Consider the following 26,947-nt stretch of genomic DNA (forward strand, 5'->3'; position numbering starts at 1 on the left):
TTTACTTAGCATGCTATCCTAAGAGACAAGTCCTATCAATAACAATTCCAGTTACAAATTTACCATCTTGAGATGACTCTCTGCTCTCTTTACTCACTGAAACAAGAGCTTGTTTCCTTGCATGTCATTAATTAATAAAAACCTTTCTTTAAAGTCAATTCTAAAACAGTGCTTGAAGTAGCAGAGAGGAAAAAAATTATTTGTACCTTGAGTTCATCTGTCTGGCTGATTTTGAGTTGCTCAATATCCTCCAGAAGTCTGTCTCTCTCGCTCTGTAGAGCCATCAACATTTTCTCAAAAGATTCTGTTCGAGAAGCTAGCTCCTTGTTCTCATTCATGGCATCCAAAAGTCTTTGTTCGATCACTGAATACGACAATCCTGCCAATTTTTCTTCAGTTTGCTCCTGCACTTTTCCATCAGCATTTACCGACATTTTAACTCCTGCCTTTAATTTAGCCAGACTTTCGACTTCAGAACGTTTGTTTTCTAGCTCCTTTAAGCTGGTTCCTCCAATACTTGCTTCTTTTTTGAGCTCTTCACATTCCTGAGTTTTAGCTTGAAGTTTTTGTTGAAGCACAAGAATTAACTCTCTCTCATTTACTTCAGATTTATCCTCTTCTCTTTGTAAACCAACAGCCTTGAACTTTGAAAATTGTTCCAGAATTTGTGCATTCTCTTCTTGTACAGACTTGAGGCTTTCATTACTTTTTTCCAGGGAACTTTGTGCAGCTTTCCACTGTTCTTCTAAGTTGGATTTTTCATGCTCCAGATGTTGAATCTGTTGTAATTGTTTTTGTAGTAGCTCCTTCAACTGATTATCCTTCAATGATAGGACCTGGTTAAGCTCCTCCCTGTGCTTAACCAACTGTGCTTTAAGCATTGCATTTTCAGAATTAAGGTCATCCATCTCATTCAGCAAGTTTCTGATTTCTTGCTTCAGTTCGTTGTTTTCAGTTGCACTCTCCTGAATAATGCAATCTTTCTGCCCAAGCATGTCCAGATGTCGCTGTTCTAGTTGCGTGTATTCTGATAAGATACGATCTCGGTCATCTTGCAGGGAGGCCATCGACTTTGTGAAGGCATCCATTTTGCTAACAGCTTTGTCCCTTTCTTCTCTAATCTTTCCAAGTTGGACCTCCAACTCTTTCAAGTCATTGGCTCCTTTCTGGTGATCCTGATGCAGAATCTTCAATTTCTTTTCATAATCATCTACTTGCCTTCTGTGTTGCTGCTGGATTTCCACCACATACTCAGAAATTTCACTGTCTTTCGATGAAACAAGCTTTGAGATCTCCGCATCTTTACTGCTCAACATTAACTTCAGCTGCTGGGAAATAGCACTCTGCTTCTGAAGATCACCCCACAACTTTTCGTTATCAGCCTCAAGTTGATGACTCTCAGACTGTTTTTCTGCAAGGTCTTTTATCAGAATTTGCTCTGTCTCTTTCAACTCAGTCATAGACTGACTCATGTCAGATAGCTGTGTGCTTAAGTAATTATTTTCCTGTGACAATTTGGATAAGACTGCCTCTTTGTCTTTTAATGACCCTTCCAGCTCTCCAATTTTTTCTGAATGTTGGCGAATAATGTCTTTCAGGTTAATTACTTCACTTTGATGCCTGACATGAGCATCCTTACTACCCACATTAAGCTCATTTATTGTCTGCTCCAGCTTTGAAGTTCTGAATTGGAGTTCTTGAAGGTTGAATGATTTCACCTTTATCTCCTCATGAAGCCTTTGTAACATTTCTTCTTTCATTTGCACTTGATTTTCCATACTTTGGATAGTATCTTGGAATCCAGCTTCCCATTTTCTGGTCTCTTCAATAATCCTGTCTCTGTCATCTTGAAGAGAGGACATAGACTTGGTAAATGCTGCCAGTTTAGCCAGATTGTTATTCAACTGATCCCGCAGCTTTTTTATCATGAGATCCCGCCCATTTATTTCAGCTTGCAGTTCCAAAATTTCTGCAACTACTCTATCTTTGTCCCTCTCCAACATATCCAGTTTGTCCTGATAACTCAACATTTCTTTGTGATGAACTTTTTTCTGTTGATCCAAAATCTCAAGAAGTTCCTTCTCTTTTTCAGTAATTTGAGCTTTTGTCTTCTCCTCAGTCTTCCGTAGATCTTCTGTTAACCCTAAACATTGCATACGAGCATTTTCGGCTTCAGTTCTTGAGTCACAGAGCATGACTTTGTAAGACGCAAGTTCTTCTTGAACAAGCTTGACCTGTCTTTCTGATTCAGAAGCTTTTGCAGTCATAGATTCTAGTTTCCTGCCCACTTCTTCACAGGAAGATTCTGACGTTTTGACTCCTCGCTCCAAGTCCAAAATGAGCTCTTGGTACTTGATGCAGTCCTTCTGCAACTGAATTATTTCCTGGTGCTTCTCTTTTAATAATTCTTGCAATTCCTTAGTTTCACCTTTGGATGTGGTCTTACCCCTTCGAGCAGACCGGAGCCGTTCCTCAAACTCTTTCACCAATTTTACTTCCTGGGCTTCTCTTTCTTTGATCAAATGACGTTTCTCTTCTCTGAAGCAATCTAATTCATTGACAAGTGAATTTTTCTGCATATGAAGTGTCCTTAGTGCTTCAGTTAATTGATCAATCTTGTCAACATTTTTTAGTAATTCTGCCTCCAGGTACTCTCTCTCATTCTTGACTTTGTCTGACATTTCCTGGACATTTTCAAGTTCTTCCTGGAGGAGAGATTTGTCATCCTCTAAAATTTTTACTTTTTCATTCAAGTTTATAGTCTCTTGCTGGCAAGCTTTTATTTCCTGCTCAAGTTGTGTAATTACTTCACCTTTTTCACGAGTCTCCACTCTGAGGCAAAACTCTAACTGTTGAAGCTTCTCAGGCAGTGAGTGTCTTACTTGCCCCAGGTTGTAAACCTCTCCTTTCTCGGCTGTACGCGTGTTCCCCAGGGATTGCAATTCCGAAGACTGTGACTCATTGACCTGGGACTTGTGGTCAACTTGTGATGGTAACCCAGACTGATAAAATGAACCTTCACTCTGCCAATGCTCTATGATAGATATGGATGAATTAAATTCATTCAAAAGATGTTCTCTCTCTTTCTGGGTTTTCTCAAACTCTGCTTTAAGATTGTCATAAGACTGCTTCAGTAATGTGTATTCTTCCTGGAGGTGATTGTATTGTGTGGACAATTCGCTTGTGTGACTCTGCTTTGCAACAGCAATAGTTTGTAACTCATTATTGACTCTTTCGACCTCTTCTTCGAGCTCCTGAACTTTTTGCTGTTTGGATTTTGCTAACTTCCGCATCTTTTCCTTTACTTTCTCATTTTCATCACATGCCTCCTCAAGCTGCCGATTGATGCTTTGCCGCTCCACTTCAGCATCACGAAGCTTGAAAAACACCTCTTGTTTCTCTTTTCTTGTTGTCTCAACTATCTGCCTCATCTTATCCATTTCATTGCTAATGTTTTCATAGGACTGCAAAAGGGATTCATATTCACGCTTTAATTCATCGTGCTTTGTCTTCCACTCTGATAATTCTACTGTCTGGGAACTTCTCAAAGAATCCAGCTGGACAGAATATTGTTGCTTCTCTTGAGTTAGAATTTCCAGAGTGTGCTTTAGACTTTCACAGACAGCACTTAGATCCCGTTTCTCTGCGAATGCAATATCTACTTCAGAAATAAGTCGCCTCTTCTCTTCCTGGTGTGCTAATGCTGCCTGCTGTAAGGGCTCAAGTTGTCTCTTCATTTCAGCCAAGCTTCTTTCAAGGGTAGGAATCTTAGAAAGAATTTCTTCCTTTTCAGATGTTAAAACATTAATTTCATGCTTTAGAGTTTTGTTTTCTTTCAGAGCCTCTTTCCGAGATATTAGTGCTGCTTGCAGCTTTCTCTGCATCAGCTCTTTCGACTTGCCTTCCTCAGAACTATCTGCTGACCTCTGGTGAACTTCATTGCTACAAGACTTTGCTCGTTCACTTTGTGCTTCATAAAATATAGATTGTTTCTGTACTTGCAACTGTAGCTCATCAATGAGCTTTTCCTTTTCAGACAATGTGCCTTCTAATACCTTTATGGTGCTCTCTCGCTCTAGTAAATTCTCGTGCACTTTCACAAGCTCAGACTGCACAGCTAGTAACTGAGTTGCACACACCCTGTCCTCCTCTGCCTCTTGAGACTGCCAAGACTGTTTCAATGTTGCATTGAACTCTACATTCTCCACCTGAAAGGCAGCCAGCTGTGCCTGGATACCCTCTTTTTCATTGTTTAAATCCAGCAGCTGTGATTTGAGACAATTCACATCTTTGGCTTCATTTGCTAAAGAGTGACGGTAATTCTCTTTGTCTTTCATTGCTTCCTCCAGGGCAATTCTGAGGGCCTTGCCTTCCGCTTGGATAGACTGGCACTGATTGTGAAGCCGGTGAATCTCTGCTGCTAGACTCTCTTTTTCCTCTTGTTGCTGTCGCTCCAGACTGATTATGGACTGCTTCAGCATTTCTGCCTCTTCTGACTTCTCAACAATTCTCACTTGTAGGTGTTCCAACTCTGACATTAACTCTTCTTTTTCTTGCTGTAACTGGTTGTTAGCATCTTCAAGGCTTTTCATACCGGCCTCTTTTAAAGACAGTGTGGAAACCACATTAGCTAATTTATTCTCAAGGGCCTGAACTTCTTCATTCTGATTTACAAGTGTAAGCATCTTGCTCTCCTCTTCATCAAGTTGAACTTTAAGCTGCTCCACCATCTGTTCTTTATCATTAAGCAAACTATTGAGTGAATGTAGCTGCTCTTCCAAAGACACTATTAATTCTCTTTTATGTTCAAGCTCGGTAAGCTTTGTTTGATGTGCATCTTGGGCTGCAGCCAGTTCCTCTTTAATATCCTCTAACTCTTTGCTCTGTGTGGAATATTTTTCTGAAATGTGGTTGTACTCCTCCTTTTGTTGTGAGAGCTGCTCTTTGTGATGCCTATCCTTCTCTTGAGCCTTTCTGATAGTTTCCTTCCGAGCCAGAAGTGCGGCCTGCAGCTTCTTCTGTAGATGTTCCTTTTCTTGTTTGAGTGCCTTTAGCCTATTCACAACTTCAGAAACACCACCACTACCATTGCCAAGAGCTTCACTTGTGTTAGGTAATTCTGCATCTGAATATTCTGATATTTTAGATAATGCTGTTTTTAGAGCTTTGATGTTTGAATTAAATTGATAACGCTCGTCATCAAATGCCTTCTCCTTTTCTGTTAAAACAGATTTGAGTTGTGCAATCGAAGTATCTTTCTCTTGAATAATTTTGAACAATTCCACAGACAGGGCATCTTTCTCTGCTTCAGACTGACTTGCATTTTTCTGTAATTGTTCTATGAATGTTTCTTTCGTGGAAAGTGTCTCACTAAGAATATTTATATCACCATCTTTCTCTAGCAGCTGTTGTTTGAGAACTTCAAGGTGCATTTCAAGCTCCTGAAATTCCTTCTGACTACTCGTCACTTGGCTTTCAAGCATGCTACATTTACCCTGCAATTCTTCTATTTGCCTGCTTTTGTCTATATCCGCTGTAGCACTTTGCTGCAATTCATCAACTTTCTTCATCAGATCCCTTCTGGTTAACAGTGCAGCCTGGAACTTCTTCTTGAGTTGGTCCCTCTCTTTTGTTAGTGCTTGCGTCTTAGAATAAAGCTGTTCGTTTTCAGTCACAATGCCTTGGTACTGGTCTTCCTTTGCTTTCAGAAGAATATCTTGCTTTTCTGATTGTTTCTTTAACTCCTCAAGTTCACATGTGAAACTAGCAATCTTCTCAGCAGAGACACCATTTTGCAACTTAAGCTGCTGCATTTCATCATTCAGCTGTTTCTCTCTGTCTGCTGCTTGAACCACTTCCTTTGAAATGGATTCTGAAAGCTGAATTGTGGAAGCATCCTTCTCCCTCAGCTGTTGACTCAGAGCAGCCAACAGTTCTTGCTGCTGTGTTATTTGGATAGTCAGAGTCTGTATCTCATGTTCTTTCTTTTGCAGAGTATCAAAAAGCTTGGTCCCTTCCTTCAGGGAATCCTCCAGATGCTGAGATTTCTCTTTCAGTTCCTGCTCCAGAGCACTGAATCGTTCCTGTGTTGAACGACTTTGTTGGAAACTATCATCTAAACTATTCTGCCTTTCTCTGAGCTCACCTCGTGATTTCTGAAGTTTATCCTGGAGATCAACTATTTGTCTTTGTAAACTTTCCAGCTCCAGATGATGACTTAATTTTGTTTCGCTGAGCTCATTATGAAGCAAAAGCTTCTCTTCTTCAAAAGACATTAATTTATCAGCCATGCTCTTTGCACTTTCCAAAATAGTATTCTCACTTGCAGTAATACTACTTCTCAAATTCTCAATTTCTTTTTCCCTTCCAGATAGATTAAGCTTTAAATCACTCATGGCATTTTCATGACTAGAAACTAAAGCTGATAATTCATCCATTCTGGACTGTTTTTCAGCAAGTTCCTGAGTGAAGTTGGATGTCAGTTCTGTTAGCTGATGTTCACTGGTTTGTAATCGCATATACTGTTCAGAAAACTTGTCTTGCAAATTATCTAAAGCCTTTTGCAAGCTGTCAATTTTAGCGTCTTTTGCCTCTATTTGATTTCCCAAAAAGCTTAATTTTTCAGTCAGCAGACTATTTTGTTCAGTTTCTTTATTCAATTCTGCCAAGCACTTTCTTTCTGATTCCATTAGACTTTGCTCTAATTTTTGAACTTCAAATTGCAGTTTTAAAATTTCCTCTGATTTAAGACTGACCTGTTTCTGAAGACGTTCATTGTCATCCTTCAGATGCTGCGAAACATCGAGCTCCTCTCTAATCTCACGCATTCTTACAAGCTTCTCTTCGAGCACCTGCAGTTCTTCTGATTTTTGTTGTAACTGCTTCTGGTTGGAGGCATCCATTTCTTCGTTCTCTGCTTTCACTGTCTTCAAATCTTGATCCAGCACTGAATTTTCTTTCCTGAGTTGATCACACTGCTGCAGAAGATTTTCAATTTTTATCACTTTTTCTTGATGCTCTTGTATTGACTTTTCATTCAAAGTCTTCAGTTGCGACTCAAGGCTCTCAATGTGCTGTGACTGCTCCAAATACTTATTCTGAACAATAATATCATTTTGCTTCAGATCCTGGTTAGCCACCTCAAGTTGTTGTATAACTTCCTTATATTGGAGGATTTGTGCATTTAGAACTGCAATCTGGCTGTCCACATTCTTTTGATTGACAGTAATCATTTCCTCTTTGTGCTTCAAGATATTCTCACAATTGTTTAATGATACACGACTCTTTTGAAGTTCCTCTTTTATTGACTCAATTTCAGCCACCAAGGTATTGCTGTTACACTCTGAGGTTTGAATGATGACATCCTTTTCACTAAGTATTGTTTGAAGTCCTGCTATTTCCTCATTCTTCCTGCTGAGCTCCCTGCTAAGGTCCTTGAACTGCTCCGATTGCACAGCGAACCTCTCCTGCAGGTGGCTAAAAGCAGTTTCCTTCTCCAGCAGTGACTGCTCCTGTTTCTTTGAATCAGCAAGTACATGCTGTACCTGCCTCTGGAGTTCAGAAACTAGCTCTGTGCTTTCATTGAATTGAGATTTCAACAAATCCCTCTCACTCACTTTGTCTTCCAGCCTCTTGACAAGTTTGCTCTGTTCCAAAATGGAAGCTTCCTTTTGTGCAATAGTTTCTCTCAGTTGATTCAGTTCAGAGTTCTGTTCATTTACCTGATTATTTAATTGTGAGAATGAATGCTCAAGATGAATGCACTTTTGATGGAGTGCTTCATTTTGAGTTTCTTTTACCTCCATCTTTGACATTAATTCTTCTTTGCCGGCTGCAGCACTCTCCTTGAACTGCAAAAGAGACAACTCCTTTTCCTTAATGACACTTTTCAGTACATCTGCTTCAGATCTAGCAGCAGCCAGTTGTTCTCGAAGTTGACAAACAGTATCATCCATTTCGGAATGCACCGTTTTGAGCTTGACACAATCTTCAACTTTACTGGCCAGCAGCAAGTCTCTTTGCTCAATGTTACACTCCAGTTCATGAGATTTATAGGTCAAGTCCTGGATTTGGTTTTGCAGTTTAGAAATGGTTTCCATATTTTCCAGGGATTGCATTTCCAGTGCATGGTGTTCATTAGCTATTTTCTGGAGCTGTCCAAGCTCATCTCTCTGCTGTTGCAGGGCTTTTTCTTTCTCTTGCAGAGACAGCTTGAGCTGATTGGCTTCAGTCACCAGAACTTGCTCCTGATGTTGCAAACCTGAAATTAACTGCAAATATTGGCCCAACTGCTCTTCACTTTGCAAAGTTTTGGCTTGGACCTGCTGCAATAATATTCCTTGCTGGTTCAATGATGTCTGCTTCTCTTCAAGTTCCAAGGCAAGCTTTGCAGAGGCAGTACTTAACTCACTGACTTCTTTGTTCAATGAGGTGATCATCTCCTCTTTTTGTGACAACAGATCCTGAAGGTTTGCAGCCTCACCAACTTTACTCTGGACTGTAGACTTCAACTCTTCAAGTTCCACTTTAAGCCTACAATTCTCAGTGCTGAGTGCCTGTGTCTGGTCCCAGACAAGGTTTGTTGCTAGTTCATGTTCATTCACCTTTCTCTGCAGCAGACTATGCTCAGTAGCCTGCTGACTTAAAGATGTCTGAAGTTCTTTATTCTCATTCTGAAGACGTTCGCTGTCAACATTTAGTGCATCCATTTGCTTCTGCAGCAACACAACCTCAGCAGTTTTCTGGTCAAGTTGTCTCTGCAGCTGATCGCTTTCATCAGACTTAATACTTAGGAGTGATTCTTTATCAATTAACCGCTGCCTGAGATTTTCACCTTCTTCTGTCAATTGTTGCAATTGACCTTCTAAGCTTTTAGTAGTAAGCTGGTGCTGACTTAAAACCTCATGCAAGCCATCCAATTCAGCCAACTTTTCATTCAAAGCCACATCCTTGTTCCCAAGCTCAGTACCGAGTACATGAACTTGATTTTGTAACTCCATCACCTCCTCTTGCCCCTTGCGCTGTTGGTTTTGGAGCGAAGTACATTCAGCATTTTTATTGCCCAGTGCTACCTCCTTTTCACGGTTTGAAAGCTGCAGTTGTTCAAGCTGTGCTGTTGCAGACTGCATTTGCCCTTGGAGCTGTTCTGTGGTTTGTTCATGCTCTATAATTTTATCTTTTAGAATGTTACATTCATTTATCTTTTCATGCAACTGCTTTTCCACCATGGATTTATTTTCCTCCAAAGATTTTAAAAGCTCTAACTTTGCAGTTAAAGCTTCCTTTTCTTCTTGCAACTGTGAGATTATGCTTGAGTGTTGTAAAACCAGCTCTGCTTCAGATGCCATTTTATTCTCTAACTGCTGCACAACATCTTTTTGCTTTGATAGTTGACCTTCCTTATCATTTAGGAGGGTCTTGAGGTCTTCATTTTCAACAGACATATCTTTTATACTACACTCCAAACTGGAGTTGATCTTTAAAGTATTAACAGCATTATCTTCTAACTCTCTTACGAGGTTTGCTTGCTCTGTGAGGTTCCGAACTTGATCATCCACTGTTGCCTGCAATTGTACATTTGCTACATCAAGTGCTTTTGCTTGGTTTTGCAAGTCAGTAACCAATTTGCTCATCTCGTCCATCTGCCTCTTTAAGTCTTCCCTTTCACTTTCTTTAGTCTGTACTTCAAGCATTAATCGAGAATTTGCTTCATCAACCCCCTGAAGCTTTTGCTCTAAAGCAGCAACAATAGTCAGCCTTTCCTGTAATTTCCCTTCAGTTTCTTCTTTGTATTCAGCAAGTTGTTTGGATAGTTTGCCAAGCTCCTCTGATTTTCCAATATTCTCAGCTATTAGGTTATTACACTGGTTTTTCAAAGCTTTCAACTCATTCTCCAGGCATTGCTCGTTTTCCTCTTTCTCTTGGAGGGAACTGTCAAGTTTTTCTTTTGCTGAACTACTTTCAGCCAACCGAGTCTTCAGTTTTTCAATTTCTTTCTGGTTTGCAGCAGTCATTTCCTGAAGTTCCTTGGTGGCCACGGCAACCTTGTTTTCCAGTGTCAATATCCGAGGTCCACATTCAGCAAGATGAGCTTGATTTAACATGTCCTGTTTCTGTAACTCTGAGCGCAAATCATGAATTGTATCATCGTTTTCTCCAATCTGCTTCATTAAAACCACAATCTCTTTCTCCTTGGCCTCAATTTCACTTTTTGCTTTATGCAATTCAGACTCCATACTAGAAAGCTGATCAACTAATGAAGAAAGGTTGTTATTCATGGTCTGTTCATCAGCAGACCGAGTCTCCTTCAGCAACATTATTTCCCTTTCAACCTTAACTAAGGCTGCTTGGAGTTCTCCATTCTCCTGCTCTTTATATCTATTTTCCTCCTTTAATGTAATATTCTCCTCTGAATATTCCATCATTCTCTTAGAAAGAGCAGTATTTTCCTGCTCCTTCTCCACAATGACTTCCTTAAGAATGTCAATCTCTCTTTCACATCTTTGTAGGTCAGCAATAAGACGGGATCTCTCCTCCAAGTGACTTGAATTAAGTCGTTCCAGCTCATCATTTGTCTGTTCCAGATCCTGGCATAGAACTTCTACCTCAGCTTCCTGTTTCTGTACCTGGATATCACAAAGGAAGATGTTTATGTTCAGTTGTGGTTTATTATATCGCAAATTCACACAGGTTTGGGAATCTGTGCTTTTTTACATCCAACTAAAAAGGGTAATTGATTGGAATTGGGGAAAAAAATAGTGATTACTGAATGTTACAGAAATCGATTTTCATGTTATCACGTTGGAGGCTACCCTGATGGAATACAAGGTGTTGCTCCTCCAACCTGAGAGTGGCCTCATCACCAGAGTGGAGGAAGCCATGGATTGACATGTCAGAATGGGTCTTCAACATGTCAGTCCATGGCTTCCTCTACTGTCACTATGATGTCACTCTCAGGTTGGAGGAGCAATACCTCATATCCCATTAGGATTCAGTGCAGTCAAGAATGCTATACAATGAACTTGTAATTGTTTCATATCACAGAAACTATATTCAACAGCCACTTTATTAGGTACATCTGTACAGCTGCTTGCTAATGCAAATATTTAATCAACCAATCATATGGCAGCAACTCAATGCATAAAACATGCAAACATGGTCAAGAGGTTCAGTTGTTGTTCAGACTAAACGTCAGAATAGGGAAGAAATGTGATCTAAGTGATTTTGACTGTGGAATGATTGTTGGTGCCAGAGGGGGCTGGCTTGAGTATCTCAAAAACTTCTAACCTCCTGGGATTTTCAAGCACTACAATAGTCTCTAGAGTTTACAGAGAGTAGTGCAAAATTAAAAGAAATATCCAGTGAGCGACAGTTCTGTGGGCGAAAATACCATGTGGAAAAATATGCAATTAAATAAGAACCTTTTATTTCAACTCGTGTTCCTTCACAATTGAGCAGATAATGTAGCTTCGCATTAGGAATATCACAATATGGTTTCCTAGGAAGGCAACCCATTTCCGTAACAGAGGGGTTGTCTGCTGTGATCATTTCTCAAAGCAGTAATAATCCAATAATCCCCCTTTCCAACTATATGGAAATCTTGAGGGCTCAGCAAATTATGTTATTTCCTTTTCTGTTTGTCAGGACCCCAGTTCTCACATTCCTTTCCTACCCACAGGGTTCTGCTGGCTACACTCCCTTTAAAGTTACCCAGATAAAAAAAGTGAGTAAATAAGATCTATTAGAATATTGAAAAATAACATCCAATAGTCTGGAAAATCTGCTAGTCTGGCACCAAAGTTGAGAGAGTAATGTATACGTTACGGACTACAAATAACATATCCACATTAAAAAATATGCAATCATCCACCATGATAAATCAGAGAATAGCTTCACAACTCTAAACTCATAGGATGTCTCTACGCCCACAGTCTATGTTGGTTATGTGATAGAACTATCCATTTAGATCCCTTCCCTTCATCCATCACTCTGATAATTCTATTCAGAAAAACTATAGATGACTATTGTTTTTTTTTTAAATGTCTCACCTTTTCTTTGCTTGAAGATAATTTTTCCATGAGGTCCAGGACTGTATTTTTCAGTTCAGCACACTCCAGTTCAAAAGCACTGCATTTCTTGGTTACACAACCCAGCTAACAAAAAGAAAAGATTCCTAACTGTCATTAAATTTTACGTTATACTGAAAGAATTACAGCAAATATAAACATAAGATTATGGGGTGGCATGGTAGCGTACTATGTACGCTTTACAGTACCAGCAATACAGGGTTCATTTCTCGCCTCTGTCTGTAAGGAGTTAGCATGTTCTCCCCGTGTCCAGGTGCTCCAGTTTCTGCCACGTTCCAAAGACATACCAGTTGGTGGGTTAAGTGGTCACTGCAAATTGTCCCGTGATTAGGCTAGGATTAAATCAGGGGATTGCTGGGCGATGTGGCTCAAAGGGCTGGAAGGGCCTATTCTGCACTGTATCTCAATCAATTAATCAATAATAAATAAATAGTTCTGTTAGGTCATATAATTATTGAAGGACTAGCTTTGTATGCAATAGAAGGAACTGCAGCACACAATTTTACAAACCAGCATCTCTCACACAAGACCCTGCAGACTTTGTGAGTTGGATGCAGAGTCAGGACAACAAGTTTAGAAGTCATAGCTAAATTCAAGGATGCATGAGATTTTCTTTTCCATTTGCAATATGAATAGCTTGTCCAAATAAAAAGAAAACAGATTTATAAAAGACAAATAAAATGGTCAGTTCATGAAACCTGATTTCAGTGCAATGAATGGAAAGCAGCGTGAACATGTTGGATTGCTTACCTCTTCTTCAGCATGTAATAGCTTTTCAGTAAGGTCTTGGCTGGTTATCTCTTGGGCTTTCAAGGATTCCTTATATTTATCCAGTTGCATCAACTTTACTAAAGTCTCTGCCAACACACGTTCCTTTTCTGCAAGTGAAGCTTCCAAACAGTCTTTTCTGTCGCTGAGTCTAGAAATTAACACCAATGTCATTCACTTTCAAGTACAAGTTTTATTAGTTTATATGCAATATTTGAGGGGAGTGGAAAATGGAAAGCTGAAGACAGACATGGTTAAGCGAGACGTGATGGAAGTATAAAAAAAAATTTGCACAGAACAATTCGAAGAAACTATCTTGTTACTTGATGGAAGCGGATCAAGTAGCACAGATGCCATATCCATCATGCCACGACCAGCTCTTTGATACGTCTAGCAAATTAATCACATTCCCCACTTTATATATTCAACCCTCTTTCCTAAGTTACTGCTACTGCTGCCAAACTTTGGGGTGCAACTCCATGATTGCAGTAATTTGACGAAGGAGAAAAACGTCTTCATTTGTATTTAAAAAAAACCCTGTAACTACGTTAGCCTTGTTAAGAACATTCATGGGAAATCACTGCTGCTGGGAAAACTAGTAATCTTAGAAGCTCTTCATTTTACCTTTACACTGCAATTTTTATGGAGAATGGCTCATGTCACTATGACCTTTGAATACGTGAAACAAGGACTGTGTTATTTGAATCCAACCTACCGGATCACAGTCCCTGATTAGTCGTACTGATATCAGGGCAGGCTGTAAAATAAGTGGATCAGTGACCAGAGAACATGTTTTTATGATTATCAGCAAAAAACCTGAATCAAATAAAAAGCAATAATTCAAACTCAACATGTTGTAAACTGTAGCACCTTCGATTCAGTCAAATGTCATACTTTAAGATGATTGACAATTTATGCCAAATTTAGCTGAGGAGAGCGTGACATTATGAACAATGACTCCATGCCTAGGAAAATAAAATAAGTCACAGGGCACAGCAACACAAAAACATGCACTTTGGCCCCTCTAGGTTGTGCCAAACTATTATTATTCTTAGTCTCATCACTCACACCTGGACCACAGACCTCCTAACTGCTCACATCCATGTACTAAAACGACCTTTGGATTGGCACACCAGAACGCCAGCAAGATCTCCCTTTTTTCTTACAGAACCGCTTTGACACAAAATAGTCTTTTTCTGTTGATCGGTGTCAAAAAAAGTCAAATGTGATTCAATATTGTAAAACAATAAAGCATGAAAACTTCTGGGGGGGGGTGAATACTTTTTATAGGCATTGTACTTACAGGAAGGATATCAATATGATTGAAAGAGTGCAGAGAAAATTTACAAGGATGCTGCTGGGACTTGAGGAACTGAGTTATAGGAAAAAGGTTGAGTAAGTTAGGATTTTACTCCCTCGAGTGAAGGAGAAGGAGGGGAGATTTGATAGAGGTACACAAAATTACGTGGGGTAAAGATAAAGTATATGCAAGCATGATTTATCCAGAGTTTGGGTGAGACTGAAATTAGAAGTCATAAGTTAAGGGTGAAAGGTGAAACATTTAAGGGGAACATGAGGGGGAATTTCTTTATTCAGATGATCTTGAGAGTGTGGAATGTGGTGGAAGTGGTGGATACGAAGTTGATTTTACCACTTAAGAGAAATTTGGAGGGATAAATATATGGGAGAGATACAGAAGGCAATGGTCTGGGTTCAGGTCGACAGGATTAAGCAGAGTAATAACTCAACATGAACTAGACAGGCTGAAGGGCCTGTTTCTATGCTATAGTGTTCTATGACTCTAGGAACTGCTCCATGAGCCAGGGGCAACTCACTAAGCTAACTGGTCTCCTATATCATTAGGAAAAATTTCAAAAATATCCTGTTGTACCTGTATACAAGAGTTTCAGAACTTCACTTTTCAACAAATGCTTGACGTATGGTTTCCCTTGAACTGACTGACAAAGCAATCAAAATGCTAATGTTATGGGGGACTGATTCCCAATGCCAAGAAAAAGAAATGACGTTCAAATTATGGAAATTGAGCTTTATTGCTGCTCCTCTCATGTCAATACAAAACAGTGGCAAGTTTTCCTACCCTTTTAACCGTTCATTCAGACTTGAAACAATTTGTTGGTGTTGTTCAAAATCACGGCTTTGCTGGCTTCGCAAATGGGACAGCTGATTCTGCAACTTTTCAGCTTCATTCTGCATCAGGAAGGTAAAATTTAGAGCAGATTTGCAAAAAATATTTAGATTTTTTCATATCACACTTGAGGCATAAAGACAAGCTCACAATTTAATCTACCATCTAAGTTCTATTCTGAAAGTGAGGAAAGATATCAAAGCTACAGGACTGAATCTATCATATTGGTCAGAACTTCCATCCTTTAATGAAATTGAAGAGTATCAGCACATATGAAACCACTCAACACTACGCAGAATAAACTACATCTATTTTGAATAACATAAAAATAATTTATAAGTATCATCTCAAAAGCCAAAGCACAAGTACAATGACAAAGACAGTTCTCTTCTATTTTCATAAAATCCATTCCTATCTCTGGTGATCACATGCCTAATTTAGATAAATATGGTAATATTTATTCATTTTGCTATGTATTTCTGAACATCAGCTTGCTGAAAATAAGTATATTGACGGAGGATGAAGGCTAAATCTTTGGGCACCTGACTCACCAGCCTCCTGCTTCCTCAATATTCTTGAGAATGACCCAAGATTCCAGTACTACAAAGCAGCCTAACTTTGGAAATGCTACACAATATCTTGATTATTTTTATTCATTGATGCCTGTCTGTGGTGGCACAGTAGCAGTGCTATTGCCTGACAGTTCCAGTGACTGAGATTCACTCCTGAACTCTGGTGCTATGAATGCAGAATTTTTGCACCATCTCCCTGTGATCACAAGGGTGTTCTCCAACAGCTCGTGTTTCCCCCTACATCCTGAAAACTTGCAGGTTGCTAGGTTAGTTTGCTACATAAACTACTCTCGTCAAGGTGGATGGCAGCAAAATTGGGACGCAGCTGATGGATAACCACTAGAATAGGTTCCAGAGAAATTCTATTAATCATTTAAGAGCCAGTTTAGTGTGAATGGGCTGAATAGCCTCCTTCAAAGTTACAAAGAAATATGAATTCAAAACACTGCATTCTAAATATGTTCCTTTCAAGCAATACTGGCTATGCAGTCTGACCTCTCATCTAAAGGTTAAAGATTGGCTTTATCTGTCACATGTACATCAAAACATGAAATGCAGCCCACATGTGTCACCATGCTTCTGGTGCCAGCATAGCATGCCTAACTCTTGCATCTATAGAATGAGAGAGGAAACTGGAGCACCTGGAGGAAACCCACGGAGACACAGGGAGAATGTACAAACTCCTTACAGTGATTGCAACTGAACCCTGATCTTCCAGTCACAGACACTGTAAAGCATGTTAACTGCTACGTTATATTAACTGTTACAGGCATTTCCTCAACGAGCTCATGCACAGGATAAGTGAACAAAGAAGGTTTTTTTCCTTACAAAGCATCGAGCATACAATATGATTCCAATTTTAAGGAACCTTATCACATTTATTTTCAATACAGCAAAGGTTTTGACTTCCATGAGCGTAACATGTCATACCAAAGAGGGTCACTCTCTGACAGAAGGTCAATGCCTGTTTAATGATACTGATGTCCATCATCAAAACAAGACCATTACTAGAATGGTAAACATATGAATGGCTCTCTTCAGTAGTACAGTTTACACCAACATCATCATTCAGCAGCAGGCTACAAAGTTACTGCTATGAAAAATAGGTTTGGTGATGACCAGGCCTTTTTTTCCCCTACTACCATCCACTAGCTGCAGGTCACCCTTGGGCAAGGTGGAGCACCTGCTTAGCCTCTGATCAGGGTCACGTGAAGTCAGGGGAGCAGATGATGGATAGTCGTATAAGCAGCTGGTGCGTATCACAAATCCTGGTTACGCCAGACAGACAATTTCTGAAGAATATTGATAATGGCTGAGGTCACCTATCTGGTAAAGTTATTGCCCAGAAGGTGGCAATGGCAAACCAATTCTTTAGAAAATATGCCAAGAACAATCATGATCAAGGGACCATGATCGCCCACGTCATACGGCACTACACACAAAGATGATGATATACAGATGGAAACAAGTAAATAAAAGTGGTAGCAATTTAAAAGAATGGTATAGTTGATGTTCCACTGGCACTCCCAATCAGGAAAAGTATGCTGTCGTATTTGGATAGTTTAATTTGCCCCAAATCTTATACACGGGATTTATCTTTGGTCAGAAACACATGAATGATTTACTTCATCTAATGGTTAATTATGGACTGCGCTTATTCTGTAGCATGCTCACCAAGAGATTAAATTTTCTCAAAACCACTTGCGCAGAAGTCACATAATTAATGAAACAATTAAATATGAAGTATTATTCATTGCTGGACTCCTAGCCTTTTGTGTTATTACTCTCCTTGACAAAGGGTCAAAGATGAGACCAATGCACCCCACACCCTCCACCTGTTTTTGCAAATGACCAAGCTATTTCCAACCAACCTTTCCTTGTATGAATGCTTCCAATCAGGATTCTTCCCCAGGAACAGCGGTGAGCACTTCTCAACAACATCTCTAATGGCATCATTTATAATTATGGCAAAGCAATTCTAATTTCTGAATTGAATTCAAATCTTTGAAGCCAGTAATTCTGAAACCTGATACGAATCTTATCTCTCTGATACACCCTCATTGTCATATATTATGTCACTCACTAGGCTTCATTCTTATCAAGCAGCCAGAATGCCTACAATACTTCCTTTCCGTGCTCACTCATTTTTTAGGTTCCCCTTTCTGCCCGCTCCCAACATATAATTCTCAAGCGAGTGCATCTCTGAAAATATATAAAAGCATAGTCCTATCTAATAACCTTCCCCTTCAACTCGGACTAATAATCACATGCCCCAAACAAAGATACATCAGCCTTTATACTTGTTGATCAATGTTACCTACTGGTTAAATAATGTCCTAGTTTTCAAACCTTTCCTACTCTCAGCTCTTCCTACTCTGCAAACTCCTCCAACTCCAAAATTCTCAGGGACATTTCTATTTAACCAATTTTGGTCCTTTGTTCACCTTGAGTTGAACTGCTTAACCAACGGTCATGTCGACAACTGTCAAAGCTTTAAGCGTATCACCTGCTTCCCCCAAAAAAGGTTTTGATTAACCTCTTCAATAAATGCACTTTTTGAGACAACAGGTTCAGTAATGAGCAGCTTTGAGCAACTAGATTTTTGAAAGGACTTTGACTTTAGGAACACTGTGTACAACACAAGCAGCACCTACCTGATGTTATATTCATACAATTAGATGAGAAATGAACAATTATTTCCATGAAAACCAATAAAGTATCATGATGATAGTACTTGCAAGTTGTTAAGTAATCGACCCATCCCAGATACATTCTGTTAGGACTATATAATGCACACCTGACCCCAAGAGGCGGGGCATTGCACAGTAGTGCACAACACCATTAAGTTAACTCCTCAAACTGCATTTGAAAAGTCTCACATCTCGCACACATTCAATAAATAATTTCATCAGTTTTATTAAGTAAATTTTTGCCAAGTTTCCTCAAAAGGTGATTTTGTAAGAATAATTATGAAATGTTAACCCAAACTTGACGTTTTTAAGAACAGTTTAAGCCTACCTTTCCTCAAGCTTATTCAAAATTTCAATTTATTTCCTGCTGAATTCTCTAACATTGACTTGTTTTCTACACAAGAACAGAAATTGTATTTGAAAATAGGTCATTTTTGATTTGAGTAGGGCTACACTCAATGTCGTGAAAAGTTTACTGATTACTTCTGTAAATTTATAGTCTCAGGTGTGCATTATGTAATCTTTACTACCTTTTGTATATCCCCATCACCGAAAGTTGTAATTCCCTAGTGTTATTTTGTTTGCCTAATGCTTAACACAACTCAGTTACAATTAAGCAAACCTTAGGATTAAAAATATCTAAACACACACACACACACACGTAAATCAAACCCAATAAAACACAACTAACAACACACTGTAGCAGTTGCTTTTCACCTCCAAAGTGACTATGGGCAAACACACACCTGGGGAGCCCTCAGTAGTTGCCTTTCTTCATTGACACCAAAGGCCACCTGTATTAAAAGGCTTTGTTACAAGATCCTTGAATTTTCGTTTTATTGTGCATTCAAAAGTTTTTAACATAATTCAAAAGTTCAAACCTCGAGGCTTCACCTAAAGGTTTTGATCTGAGAACTACTGTATGTATATTTTAATAAGAAACTTTTAGAACAGGGCAACACACACAAAATGCTGGAGGAACTCAGCAGGCCAGGCAATGTTTTGGGTCGAAACCCTTCATCAGGACTGGAATGAAAAAACCTTTAGAAAAGGGGTTCCCAACCTAGGGTCCACAGACCCCTCAGTTAATGGTAAGGGTCTATGGCATAAAATAAAGTTTGGGAACCCCTGCTTTAGAAGGCCAGATAAAATGGAAGTGTTAGAATAACATTTATAATTTGTAATTATGATAAAGAGAATTTCTTCTCCGAGAAAGTGGTGAATCATTGGAATTCTCCACCTCAAGAACTGGAAAGGGTCATTCACCAAGATGATTCAAAACAGAAAAAGGTGGAATTTTGGATATTAAGAAAATCAAACAACATGAGAACTGCGCAGAAATAGCATCCAGATGGAAAAATCAGACATGATCCAAGAGGTGGAGGCAGTTTGGCCTCCCTTTTCTCCTGTCCTCATCTTCACCATGGATACATGACACAGGTTAATCAACTATCCTCCAAGTCCTGGGAACCAAATTTCTCCAGAATAGCACAATTGGAACTGAACAAAAATAGGTTTAACCAATTCTAGTTAGCAATTTAAATAAGTGACAGAGCTTGCAATTTAAATAAAAACATGTGATCTCATTACAAAGAATAACCTGAAATTGCTACCTGTCAAACACAATGAACCATTATTCTAAACATATCAGTAGTTTAGTTGCCATTAAACTATTTCCAAAATTTTATTCAATTCTGGCTGCTATTAACACAACTGTTGATGTTATAACAATTCTTATGTTAAGTTGCTCTAAACAATCACCCTTACCTGATGGAATTCTACTCTGGAACGGAGCTGTGCTCTGTCCTCCAAGTCCTGACAGCGCTCTTCCAAGACTAAGATTTGCTCTTGCAGCCTGTTCCGCTCCATTTCCAACTCTGCGACAACTGCCCTCAGTCCTGAATAATTATAAATGTGATTTTGCAAAGCTGTTGAAACGAAAACTAAATTGAATGCCATCTTCAATTTAGTAAAAACATTTGAAGGTTGTTAACTACAATATGTTAAGTTTTTTCTATTTATTCTAGGTCTTTGCTCCGGATTTTGCTGCAGAATCAATGTTCCACACCATCAGCATTGATTGTCATTCACGTATAAACTTAAACCATAACTTCCACAGACTTAAACACAGAGATCAGGAAGCTGCCTTCCAAGCTGCTCTTCTACTCCAATACTGTCTCCCTAGATACCCTCTATTCAAATGTGTAGAGGGGCAAAATTACAGTACATACATGAAGGACAGAGAAAATCAAAATTTAACAGACAGAACTGGGATTTGTCCAGTCCAGTGAACAAAAAAAAGACACCAAGTCCAAAATACTGTTCATCTCTGTCCTTTACACTTCAGGTAGAGATTGGAAGTAAGGTTTAAAAAAACCTTTTACCTTTATCTTTCATTTCTTCCTGAATCCTTTTCTCCCTTAATTTCAATTTTTGTACCATATTTTACAATTTATAAACTCAATATTTAGAATTCTTCAGTCTGATTGGTTGTTTGCCAATTATGGGATCCCAAAGGCATGTACAGATTTTTGGTTCTAAATTTCAGCAAGTTTCAATGCAAATCCCATAACAACTTTGAGGGCAATTTTAAGTGTAATGAATGACTGGCAGCAATTGATCAATGCTGAAAGAAAAATTCAGTCTTCATTAAGTCTATAAACTAAATGATTTCAGGTTACACATCTAAAACTCTGAACTAGTCACACATGGCTCAATCACAGACAAGCAAGCCTAAAATAATTGCTAATATTAATGCAATGCCTTTTATAAGCCTAGTGCCTGTGTGAAACTGCTAAGTGACCCTGCACTCTGAGTACCAGGTGTAGATACTTCACAAATTTTAGAGACAAAGCCTTTTATTTTTTCCTGCTTGAAGGAGAGGAATAAGCTGAAGGAAAGCAAGAAGGGTATGACGTGAAACAAAGAAATGAGTAAAGAATCTCTTTGCAGGAAAATAGCTATAACAAGAAAAATCTGAACCAAAAAATTAACAGTTGAAGGGTGATGGAGACAACACTGACGGGGAAAAGAGAGCGTGAAATAAGTTCAAATTAATTTAGATGCCAGCACTCCAAAGTAAAAACAGAAATACTGTGAGATTCACTCAGTCAGGTAGCATGTTTGGAGAAAGACTAAAACAAAAGTTAATGCAACTGGTTAATTATCTTTTATTGGGCAAGTTTCAGTTCCGATAAAAGATCATTGATCCTTACAAACTGTCACAATTTCTCCTTCGAAGATCATAGATTTGGATAAGAAAGGAAGTGGAGGATTGTACATGAGAGGATTGAAGTAAGATTTTTTTTGACTCAGTGGATGTCATTTGATAGTAAACAGGGGGAAGATGAACAGACATGAGGAAGCTGAGGAAACATTGGGCAAAGTAGGGTTAGTTTTTCAGTAAGAGCTGAAAAGGCTGAAGAATGGTGGAGAAAATATAGTGTTAAGTGCCTGAGACTAGGATTATTTGGGATATACTGACAACAAACAATGATGGAGCCCAAGATAGCCAAGCAGATAGTTCAGATTAATTGACATCAAGTACACAGGAAGTGTAGGCCATTTGATTTCTCATACCTGCTTAGTTATTCATTCAGATCATGGATGATCTAATTTTGAGTTCCGCTCAGCATTCTTGCCTACACTCATTAGTCTCTCACTCCCATGCTTATCAAGAATCGCCCAACCAGTCTTTAAAATATTCAGAGGCTGCACCCAATTCCTTTTGAGGAAAAGACCTGCTGAAAGTAATCTACCTCACCTACTTCTTAAAAGGGAAGGTGAGGGTGTTAATATGCAGGCAGTGGGAAAATTATCCCTCGTGTTTGTCAACCCTGCCACTTTGGAATGGCCCACACCTTTATTAACCTGGTCCAACTCCACCTGGCTTTCTTGGAATTTATCTGTATTAATCATTTATCCCATTAAGAGTGGAAGGGGGTGCCAGATATTGTTACATGTTGGTGTGTACAGGGTGAGTTGGGGGTGAAAACTTTGGGGTCAGGGGTATTGCTAAGGGTCAGGAGCTGTTTGGTGGGAATGCTCATTGTTAATGGAGACTTGCCCAGGGTTGATGGGAGTGCTTTGGATTAGAGGATGCAGGCAAGATTTGGGGATACAGTTGGGATTATTGGTGTCAGTTGCAGTTATGGTGGGTGTGTCCGAATGGAGACTTTGCCTTGGGTTGATGGGTCCTGTGGTTAGGGTTGGGAATACGGTTTCAATGTGGAGTATCCACAACGGTTCATGGAGGGGTTCGGGTTAGAATGACTCCACATTCTATATTTTCCCACAGGAAGAAATGTCCGCTCCACATTCAGCCTTCAGTTTTGTACCAACTGAGCATAAATGCAACAGTCAGTTATCAATTCGTTCTAAATTCCTCTGCCTTGGGGATTCAAAGTCATTTTGGTTCCTAATATAAAGGCAAGTCACTCATTATCGCGTTGGAAACATATCACCACTCCTTCATTGTCGCTGGGTCAAAATCATGGAATTCCCTCCCTAACAAAACTGTAGGTGTACCTATACCTCAGGGACTGCAGCGGTTCAAGAGGCATCTCATCACCACCTTCTCAAGGGCAACTAGGAATGGGCAATAAATGCCGGCTTAGCTGGCAATGCCCACATCCCATAAGTGGATAAATAATTTTTTTAAATGGTGCAGATGATATCATGGAAAGATAGCTAGCCAGTTCTTCCAGCATGCACGTGCTTATAATTGTAAATTGCTCAACAGGACAATTTAGAGAGAAGGAGAAGCAAAAATCCAAACAATGCTGACACGGGTTAGAAAAGTGCCAATAAACAAACTGGGTTATTTAAAATATGAAAAATTTTTAAAGCATCACAAAATTCACATAATGTGCATGCTTTCAATAACTGCCTAGCAGGTATCACACCTGTATGATGGGAACTGTACTCTGGCCACAAACCTCCCAAATTCTCCCCTTCATTTGCATCATTCTGATCCGTATTCATGTTGGACTCTTCGAAGTGCTGCTTCTCTTCATATTCATAATCATCCTACATCATAAAAAAACCGCACTTAGTTCTGTGTAGATAAATTTACAAAAACTGTTTACAACAGAGCAACAAACTTGTTGACTTGTCAGCACTTCAATCGTTCCAAATATGGCCATTTGGTATCAAACAAAAGATTTCTACCAATTTTGTTTCATGCTTTTTAATTTCTACTCTTGGAAAAAGTTATCTGCACATTATCAATATTTACAGACACAAATAAGATGCACAGTGGAAGGAATTCAGCGACTATCCACACCAAACAGGATGATTGAGAGTGAAAATTGATTATATTGTCACAGCACCAGAGGGCCATCACATGGCCCATCATGTGCATACTGGCTCTGATAATTATTCAATGTTTATAATATAAAGGGGCAAGTTTGGCTCAATTACGACAATCAAACATTGATGGACTTTGCAGATGTGATAATGATTTCTAGAAGTTCATTTGTTTCTTTTACATGTTATTTTAACTGTTATATTAAAAATTGAACATGTTTGATACAATGCCAGACATCTTACTTTAATGGCAGTTAAAACTTAGCTTAAAACTTTTTCATTTTCACAAGTCTTAGTTTAGATTTACTTACTCAAAATTACCAAACGTATCATAACAAAAATATATCTTAATTCAATCTTTGCAAAACTAAAGTTAATAATGTCACAAAATGTCAAACTAACTCGATCATAAAACTTCATACTGATGCACAAGGTCAAAGTTTAAATTTAAAGTTTAAGTCTCTGTCAAAATCATCAATACCTCGAGCTTTTGAGCATCTGCAGTCCGTTTCCTCCTTCCTTGATTCTGTCCTAGTCTTCGAAGATCCCCCAGTTCCTCCTCCAGCTCCTGCTGTCCTGAGACCAAAGCTGGATCAGAGCAGCCAGGAAAGAACCAGTCATCCTCAATCAGTTTTGTGCCACAGGAAGACACGTCATTCAGAAAGACAGCATGACCAGACACAAACACAGTAAAGACCAATAAGACCCCAGTGGCTTTCACTACCTTGTGAATTCCCCAAAGGTGTTTGCTTTTAACAGGCTGCTGCTAAAATACAAAACAGCTAGCTGATATTTTAATTTTAAACATATTTAGTAGTATCAAAGCTAAAGTTACATCAATTGTACTTCAGTGACAACTAATACTAAAACTGATTTATGTTTTGATACTATTTTCAATGTAAGGGGGTTTCGATTTTTATGTTACTGCGGAGGCTAATTAAAATGGCGTTTTTGTTATGTTAATCTGGAGAATGCGGCTTTGTTGTGCTTTAACGCTGAGAAAGTTTGCGCTAGCAGCTTATTGTGGTTTAGAGGGTGATAAGAGGGTGCTATTAACCAATTGGGATAGTTGTTACGGTTTTGGTGTATTTGAAGATACTGTATGCGCGGGGTTTTGGGGCAGAAGGCAGGAGATCGAGACAGAGGATGGACCAGGTGCTGTGAGTCCGCTAACGGGGTCGGACCCCGAGCGGGACGTTCGGCGAGGAGACGGAGACGTGTGGAGCGTCTGGTCGACCACCGTTGTTGGTCCCAGGCGGCCGGTCGAGGTGGTCCGAGGGGTCACAGGGTGAAGAAGAAGGTCCTTGAGCTCCAACGGTTTTTGTGCACGAAGAGATTGAACTTTGATAAGTGTGGCGCCTTTTATTTTCCTTTTATATTTTATTCTCTTTTAATTATATAGTTCCAGTAATATCTATAAACTGTAAATCATTTAATTGCATCTGGTGTAATGTCTGTTATTTGGGCGGGGTGGGGTACCTCACACAGCATCCACACAAACGAATTACCCAGTTTGGCGGGGCCGAGGCTGTTTCCCTAGACGACAGCAAGCCGAGCGACCCTGAGGGTGGCCAGGGGGGCTACATCAATTTTGTAGCAGCAGAGTTAGATGTTACAGGTAGGCTTTACAGGTTTGTTATTTAACCTGCAAAACCTACATTAGGTTGAGAGCAGGAACAAAAGATATTGTTCTACTCATGCAAATGAAAGTAAAAAAAAATCCTCCACCCACTGAAAAGTTGCAACAGATTCTGATGAATTAAATGGTTCATTTAACTTGTAACAATGCAATGTAGTGTATGGATTTAAATGGTTTACATATCAAGGATATATACAGTCAAGGACTTTTACAGTAATAAAAACAGGGCTTTCAGCCCACTGTGTCTCTGTTAACCATTATGCCTATCTGTACAAATCTCACTTGCCTGTGTTAATTAAATCTCCAAACTTCTGACTAAAACTTCTGAATTTACAAAAACACTAAAATATGTAACTGGAAGCTTAACTGAATGTTTAATGCAGAGCCATATGTTAAAAGTGATTTAAGGCTTCAGTTAAATAAAAACTACAGAATTCGATGAAAGCATATTTTAGATATATAATTTATATCACCTTTGGAATATTTTGAATTTATAACTTTTTAAATAATTTAAAATTAGGAGCAGCTGAAATTGGAATCCACAAATTACTTTAGTGAGCATGTAACAACGTCCTTCACTGTAGTCTGGTGCAGAAGGTTAAGGCACATGGGAGCAGAGACAATCTGGTTAATTGGATCCAAAATTGTTTTGGTGATAGGAGACAATGGGTAGTATGGATGCCTGCTTTTCTGGTTGAAAGTCTGACTACAGAAATCAGTGCTGGTCCTTTGCTGTATACACCCATGATTTGGATGCAAATGCAGTAGGTATGATTAAAAATTTTGCAGATGACAAGAAAATTGGTGGTGCTGTGGATGGTGAGGAAGTTTGTCCAAACCTACAGCAGGATATCAATCGCATGGAGGTGGAATCTAGTTGAGATTTTATATTGCAACTTTACACAACAGTGATTAAAGTATACTTAGTATTGCAAGCAGATCTCATCCCCACCATGAGAAGAATGTGATTGTATTGGAGACAGTACAGAGGAGATTCTCCAGGATACTGTCTTCAGTTATGAGGAAAAAATTGACAGGCTGGGCTTGTTTTCCCAGGTGCAAAGGAAGTAGGGGAGTGTGATCTAATGTAAGTATATAAAATTCTGAGAAGCAAAGATAGGGTCTAAAATTCTTCCCCCATAGTATTAGGAGTATCCAAAACAAGAAGACTTAAGCTTAAAGTGAGAGGAAAGTGTTTTATAGGGGATCTGAGAGAAAGTTGTTTTTTTTACAGAAAATAATTGATAACTCAAACACATTGCCAGAGAAGGTGTTGAAATAAGATACAATTATTATGTTTAAGAACATTTAGATAGATCACTAAATAGACAAAATACACAAGGGTACAGTCCTAATGCAGATAAATGAGATTAATGCGGACAGGTAAGGATATCCATTATGTGTGGGCCAAAGGGTATGTTTCTATGCTGTACAACTCTGCCTCAAGTTACACCACCATACAACATGAAATAGGTTGACCCATATGCTGTAATTTTAAGCAAATTAATGTCCACTTTTAGTGATTAAAAGCAGAGCTCAAAGGCTAAGAAGCTAAAGCACCTTCAACCAAAGAGTAAATGATTCATGACTGGAAAAAAGCTTGCAGCAGCTAACACATCCTACCCATTTGTTCAGAATAAACTTGGCAAAAGGAGAAAATTCAGCTGAAATGAAAACAAATTCCCTTTAACATAGATTATAGAAATCACCATGTAAATCTCTTTCTCAGACTTAGAGTA

General features: G+C 39.0%; 1 protein-coding gene across 4 annotated transcripts in view; it reads right to left on the reverse strand.

Annotated features, from left to right (window-relative positions):
- Nucleotides 1-26,947, reverse strand: part of LOC140205285 (uncharacterized) — a 98,651-nt gene that overhangs the window by 26,667 nt on the left and 45,037 nt on the right. For 2 of the 4 annotated variants that reach the window (XM_072272783.1, XM_072272785.1), the window contains exons 15-21: nucleotides 24,051-24,157; nucleotides 23,167-23,290; nucleotides 20,030-20,160; nucleotides 14,953-15,062; nucleotides 12,837-13,005; nucleotides 12,048-12,152; nucleotides 207-10,625 (exon numbers count right to left, since the gene is read on the reverse strand). In XM_072272783.1, the coding sequence (XP_072128884.1) occupies nucleotides 207-10,625; nucleotides 12,048-12,152; nucleotides 12,837-13,005; nucleotides 14,953-15,062; nucleotides 20,030-20,160; nucleotides 23,167-23,290; nucleotides 24,051-24,157 (11,165 nt within the window). The remainder of the gene's footprint in view (nucleotides 1-206; nucleotides 10,626-12,047; nucleotides 12,153-12,836; nucleotides 13,006-14,952; nucleotides 15,063-20,029; nucleotides 20,161-23,166; nucleotides 23,291-24,050; nucleotides 24,158-26,947) is intronic. The other 2 variants (XM_072272784.1, XM_072272786.1) reach the window with 2 other exon arrangements.

The sequence above is a fragment of the Mobula birostris genome, chromosome 11 (genome assembly GCF_030028105.1).
Source record: "Mobula birostris isolate sMobBir1 chromosome 11, sMobBir1.hap1, whole genome shotgun sequence".
Taxonomy (NCBI): Eukaryota; Metazoa; Chordata; class Chondrichthyes; order Myliobatiformes; family Myliobatidae; genus Mobula; species Mobula birostris.